Genomic DNA, 6,111 nt, shown 5'->3' on the forward strand with positions numbered 1-6,111 from the left:
TAACATATCAGCACGGTGTGTCGGAGCACTGTGCTGTTGACACTTTTCCCTGCTTTACGTTATGCATGGAGCAAATACGTGTATGTGAGACTGTAGTAACTCAAATCCAGTTCTAAATAATGTCACTGGTGGCTGCGCGGTGCCAAATTTATCCACAGCATAAAATTCTCAGTTGTGCTGTTTGGGGAAAACATTCTCCAAAGAGGCAGAAAGGAGCTGGCTGTTCCTGGGAAGGAGGCGAGGGAGATCTCACCCTGTCTCTAAGTGACAGCTAAAACTTTTCAGCTCTGATCAGGTGGTTCGGTGCCTTGGGTTTTCACCCTCTGGCATCACCCCTGCAGAAAGCTTGCACAGCACACAGGCAGGATACAGCCCTCTTGTACCTTAACTGCTGGAGCTGTTGAGGGATTTTGGGGAAGAGGGGCAGCTTTGCTACCGGTTGTTCTACAGAAAGTCATCTATGCATTTTCAGTGCGTGCTTCTAGAGTTTCATATTAAAAGTATTAAAAAGCCCAACAACAAACAAAGGAAAAAAAACAACCCAAAAACCCCAACACAGCAGCTCCCAGCATGGCAGGAGCCGCTGCTGACACCATCCCCATCCCCTCCTGGCAGTGCTCAGCCCGGTGCGGAGAACGGAGCGTGGTGACACGGGACATTCGCTGCTCGGAGGACGAGAAGCTGTGTGATGCCAGTGCCCGGCCCCTGGCCGAGAAGAACTGCACCGGGCCACCCTGCGACCGGCAGTGGACCGTCTCTGACTGGGGACCGGTGAGACCCTGGAGTGGCTGGCCAAGTGGCCTTGGTGACCTGTTGCAGCTGGCCCCCTTTTGCAGGCTTGCTTGTGTGTGCAGTTTTGGGGTTGGGTTTGTCCTCCCTGGCAGCTCCCAGCTCACCCAGTCCTACGGGCAGCCTGTGCCCTGAGCTGCCCTCCAAACCAGCCACATCTGCTCTCCCAGTCCCTGTGTCACCTCCACTCAGACTTGTCACCAGTGCTGTCACCCTGGCTGACCACCCTGGCTCTGTGCCCGTGGCTGATCCAGCCTCCCGGTGGGTTCCACAGCTTCCTCGTAGGCCCGCTGGGGGCTCCTGCCTCCTGAGGATGGGGTGCAGGAGGGGTTAAACCCCCAGAGATCTGGCTGAGGGCCATAGCATGTGCCAAAATCCCCTGATCTGTCTGCTGCTCAGCATACCTTGACAGTGCTGACCCTCTGTGCCCAGAAAACGAACTTTTTTTTTTTTCCTTCCCCTACCTTTTTTCCCTCCCACCTTTTCCCCCCTCTCTTCCTCACTCTCCCCCACCCCTGCACAATTATTCTACAGCGATCCCCTCCATCCCAAGCTATTTTTACCCAGGTTTTGATCCATTAGCATCAGCTAAAAATAAGTGGTTTCCATGGCAGCAGCGGTGCTGTGAAACACCGTGCATCCCTGCAGGAGCGCCCGCTAAAGAGCTGGGGAGCACTGGCTGCCTCCGCTGGCGCTGGGGGCAGTGCCTGCCTGGCTCTTTGCAGTGGTGGGGGGGATATTTGCAGCCACTTGCTTGGTCCTCTTTGCCTTGACCTCTTTGAGGGCCACCTCAGGGGGTTCCCTGCTTGTGATGCTTCCCCTCCTGCCTGGCCTGAGGGATGCTGAGTTTTGCTCAGCACCAGTGTGATGGGGTGTGGGATATGTTGGCTAAGGTGGGGCTGCGCTGAGCTTCCCTGAGGGTTTTCTAAGCTAAGCCCCAGTAATTCCCCCACGATTTGGGGAAGGTGGGGCTGGGGAGGCGGCCAAGCCCCATGGATGCATCTCTGTCCCCGCTGTGGGGATGAGGATGGAGCCACGCTGCCTTCCCTGCCACTGACCGCTTGCCGTGCCCGCTGTGGTTTCAGTGCAGCGGCGGCTGCGGGCAGGGCAGGATGATCCGGCACGTGTACTGCAAAACCAGCGACGGGCGGGTGGTGCCGGAGTCGCAGTGCAACCTGGAGACGAAGCCACTGGCCATCCATCCCTGCGGGGACAAGAACTGCCCCTCGCACTGGCTGGCGCAGGACTGGGAGCGGGTAAGTGCAGCCCCCACAGGGCTGGGGGGTGCTTGGAGTGGGGGCTTGGTTTTGGGGGGCGATGGAGGAGGGATGCGCCGCCGTGGGTCGGGCTGGGGGGTGTGGGTCTCAGCCAGCCCCATGCGCCCCCCACAGTGTAACACCACGTGCGGCCGGGGCGTGAAGAAGAGGATCGTGCTCTGTCTGGAGATCGTCAATGGCAAGATCAAGACTCGCAACCCTGCGGACTGTGATGTCGCCAAGAAGCCTGTGGAGGAGACGACGTGCTTTGAGCGGCCGTGCTTCAAGTGGTACACAACCCCCTGGTCGGAGGTGAGGGGGCAGGGAGCTGAGGGCAGCCGGGGGGATCTGTGGGAGCAGGGTGGGGGGAAAATGTCCTTCCATCAAGATGCACTTGCCCTCAGTGTGTGGTGCCCCGTCCTCCCATACCAAGGCTCTCACTGCCTGCAAAATACCCAAGGAGGTGGGCAAATCTCTGCAGGACAGAGCAGCTGGGGGGACCCTTTTGTAGCACTGGCAGCTGGGGGCAGAGAGCCCACCCTGCCATGCTGTGGTTGGGACTGGCTGTGTGCTCAGGGAGGGCACAAAGGAGAGGAGGTGTTCGAGGTCTGTTTTTTTTCTTCTTCCTTTTTCTCCACTTTCTTTTCTTCCCCTGCTCTCTTTTCTTCCTTTTTTCCTCTGCTCTCTTTCTTTTTTTTCTCTCTCCCTTTCTTCTTTTTCCCTGGAGCTGCTGGTGGCACTGTGGCTGGGGGGTGCACAGAGCCCATGGTGTGGCTGCCCTGGGGATGCAGCGTGGGCAGCACAGTTTTCCCCAGCACCCCGTATATTCTGCAAAAGTAGCCAGGGTTCAGTGGCCATGGGGCCAAGCCCAGCACGTGTGGGCGAGGAGTTGTGAAGGGCTGTGGCTGGCTCCCTGCAAGCCCTCCCTAACGTGGCTTTCCTCGTCCGTGCTCCAGGCGCCTTGTTTTGTTTAGTCTTGCAAACCATCATTGCAGCCTGTAATTCGCCAAAGCAGCCCTGCTGTAATCCCAGCCTGGCGAGGCATCCACAGGGCAGCGGGCAGCGAGTGCCAGGCCCAGGAGCAGCTCTGCAAACCGCAGCGTGATGCACAGAGACGCCAGCTCTGCAGCCCTGTGCCGGGTACTGCTGCGGGGTCCCGTGGCCTCGGGGTGGCTGCAGCCACCCTGGTGTCCCGGAGCAGCCCATGGACCAGGCTGGCTCCTTGGTGGCCCGTTGCAACGGGCAGTGAGAGGAGGGAGCATCGCAGTGCCAGGGGATGGGAGCACAGCCGTGTATCCCCAGGCAGAGGCTTCTGCAGGCAGCTGATGGTACTGGCAGCAAAGATGGAGCAAGAAGCCAGCAGCGCAGGGCTGAGACATGGCATTCAGCCAGGGGAAGAGTTCACCCCCTGCCCTGACATCTCCAGCGAGCACTTTTTTATTTTTACTTTTTCAGCAGGTTCTGGCTTAGCACAGACCCCCACAACAGGGGGTCTTGCCTCACCCCCCTCTCTCTGTTTCCCAGTGCACAAAAACCTGTGGCATCGGTGTGAGAATGCGGGATGTGAAGTGCTACCAAGGGAAGGACATTGTCCGGGGCTGTGACCCACTGGTGAAGCCAGTGGGCAAACAGACCTGCGACCTGCAGCCCTGCCCCACGGAGCCCCCAGGTAAGCCTCGCTGCTGGCAGCACTCCCCAGCCTTGATTTTTCCACCAACACCCCCGAGCAGCACAGCCCAGAATCTTGGCTTCCACCACCCCCAGTGAACAGTCATCCCCAGGGAGGATGTAAAGGGGACAGCTCGCCCTCTGTGCCCAAGTAACGGGGCACCGGGCACTGGCTGTTTCTGGAGGTAACCCTGTTAAATTAAGGGGAGAGTTGAAAAGAAGCATGCTCTGACCTTAAGATAAAAGGGAGCTTTGGAGAGCTGACTCAGGTGCTGCTTCTGTGTGATTCCACTTAACGTCTGGGAAGTTTCATCCGTGCCATTATTTTAATGATTTTTTTTTGGTCTCCGGATGTCCTGCGGGATTTGTAACTATCTCGTTATCTGACTCGTCTGCTGGCTCAAAGTCCCTGTGATCTTTAGTGAACACGCAGTTCTAATCCTCTAATAGGATTTGGGAATAAGGACAGTGTGGGAGAAAAGCATCAAAATGGGAGACAGATTTGGGGTCAGCTGCTGGCTCAGCTCTGGCCCCACTGGTGCTCTCGGCTGACCAGTCCCGTGAGGTCCAGGATGCAGCATGGTGCTTGCAAGGTGCCTCGTGGCCCCCTTGTAGCAAGCTGCCTGCCCTGGGAGCAGCCTGGTTTCATGAATTCTATGGATTTTAAGAAAAAAATTACCATAGAATGGTTTGTGTTGGAAGGGACCTTAAAGAACATCTGGTGCCAACCCCCCTGCCATGGGCAGGGACACCTGCCACTGGACCAGGTTGCTCACAGCTGTAAACCCAATGGGTTTGAAGCAAAATACTACTCTAAAGGGAGCTGGGAGAGTGTTGAAGTGGTCTCTGACCTCCTCCCCGTCTCCAGCAGCTCACTTGTCCCTAACTCCTGCTGTAACACTGCTGGATTCCCATTCCCTTTCTCAAATAGCCTCTCTGGGGCAGAAGTTGTGAGTATGTTGGGGTCACCCTGTGCCCTACCAGGGGAGACCCTTGGCCCAGGGGCAGCTCAGTGCCAGGCTCCCTTGGTGGCTCCAGCGAGCCCTGGGCAGTTCTGGCTTATGGGGAAGAGCTTGAGCTTCACGGCTGGAACCAAATGGGACTCCTCAAGCCGGACTGGGTGTGATGGAACAGGTCAGCCTTCTCGTGCCTTTGCTTAGGTTGACAATGGTATTTATGGAGAAGCTCCATGGTGTTTCCCAGGGGATGCTCTGCCAGATACCAGGGAGGTGGCAGTTGCAGCCAGGGTGATTTGTTGCACTGCCCATGGTGTTCAAGGCAGGCTGTGTATGGGGGGGGGGGGGGGGGGGAGGGGAACGAGCTCGTGAGCTTGCACTGGTTCGTTTTCTTTTTCTTTGCCATATCTCGGTGCCTTTTGCCTTCTCTCCCCCAGATGACAGCTGCCAGGACCAGGCAGGAACCAACTGTGCTTTGGCCATCAAAGTCAACCTGTGCAGCCACTGGTACTACAGCAAAGCCTGCTGCCGCTCCTGCCGCGCGCCCCACTCCTAGTGCCTGACAGTACCCAGCACCTGTGGCACGTGCCGGCACCCCTGGGCTGCGCCTCCCTTAGCAAGGGCTCCGTATACCATTTAGTAAGCGCTACGCATCCCACAGACTGATGTTAAGGATGCCTTTGGGTTGTTTTGGTTTGGTTTTGTGTTGTTGTTTTGTTGTGGTTTGTTTTTTTTTTTTTTCCCACCGATGCAGAACTACTATCCTTGTCCCTCTCCCGTGGAGGAACGGCGCCAGCACGGCTCGCTTGCCAAGCCGTTACCGCTGTACATTGGTAGCCCCCGTTATCAGAGCTGTACATAAAGTCGTGTATATTTGATTCCCCCGAACTGCAGACAACGTTTCACAGGGTCTTGTCCTTTGGTTTCTTTCCTCTGTGTGAGTTTGGGGTTGAGGAGGGGAAGGTGTGAACTCTGTGAAGTGCAAGTTTCCCTTCGCGAGCGGGCTTAGTGCCTCTCTCCTAATTTATCCCCGAGACCTTCACTCTCTCGTTAGCTGCATTTAATGTGGTGGGAAGCTGATTTTTCGTTTGCTAAATGAACTCGAGCCCAAGCCCTTTTTTTGTAATATGTAGGTGTATACTTTTTCAGAGAATTTTATCTTATAATCAAATGTTAGTTCCATAGTCCTTACACCCCACCCCATAATGCTGACATATTGTATATAATACGGAAACATAACTGCACTTTATATCACAAAAAAGACGTGCTCTTTTTTAATATATTTGTTTACAGACAGTGAACTTTATCCATATAATCATTAATTTGTACTCATATGTATATTTTAATAAAGTTGTCATATTTATGGTGTTATCTTGTTTTATTCTCCAGTTTGTAGTGGGTATTTGCCCTGTGTGCTGGGCACACTGGAGCTGGGGCTGTGA

The 6,111-nt window shown here is 55.5% G+C and overlaps 1 protein-coding gene across 8 annotated transcripts in view; it reads left to right on the top strand.

The window, feature by feature from the left end:
• The window catches only part of ADAMTSL2 (ADAMTS like 2), a 28,434-nt gene extending 22,402 nt beyond the window's left edge, over window positions 1–6,032 (top strand). For 7 of the 8 annotated variants that reach the window (XM_056352582.1, XM_056352581.1, XM_056352579.1 and 4 more), the window contains 5 exons: window positions 616–771; window positions 1,875–2,045; window positions 2,181–2,357; window positions 3,570–3,714; window positions 5,107–6,032. In XM_056352582.1, coding sequence (XP_056208557.1) covers window positions 616–771; window positions 1,875–2,045; window positions 2,181–2,357; window positions 3,570–3,714; window positions 5,107–5,225 — 768 coding nt within the window. In that variant the 3' untranslated portion in view covers window positions 5,226–6,032. Of the gene's footprint in view, window positions 1–615; window positions 772–1,874; window positions 2,046–2,180; window positions 2,358–3,569; window positions 3,715–5,106 lie in introns of those variants that run through there. The other variant, XM_056352584.1, reaches the window with a different exon arrangement.
• Window positions 6,033–6,111: the final 79 nt, after the last annotated feature.

This window comes from Falco biarmicus, chromosome 9, assembly GCF_023638135.1.
Source record: "Falco biarmicus isolate bFalBia1 chromosome 9, bFalBia1.pri, whole genome shotgun sequence".
Classification (NCBI taxonomy): Eukaryota; Metazoa; Chordata; class Aves; order Falconiformes; family Falconidae; genus Falco; species Falco biarmicus.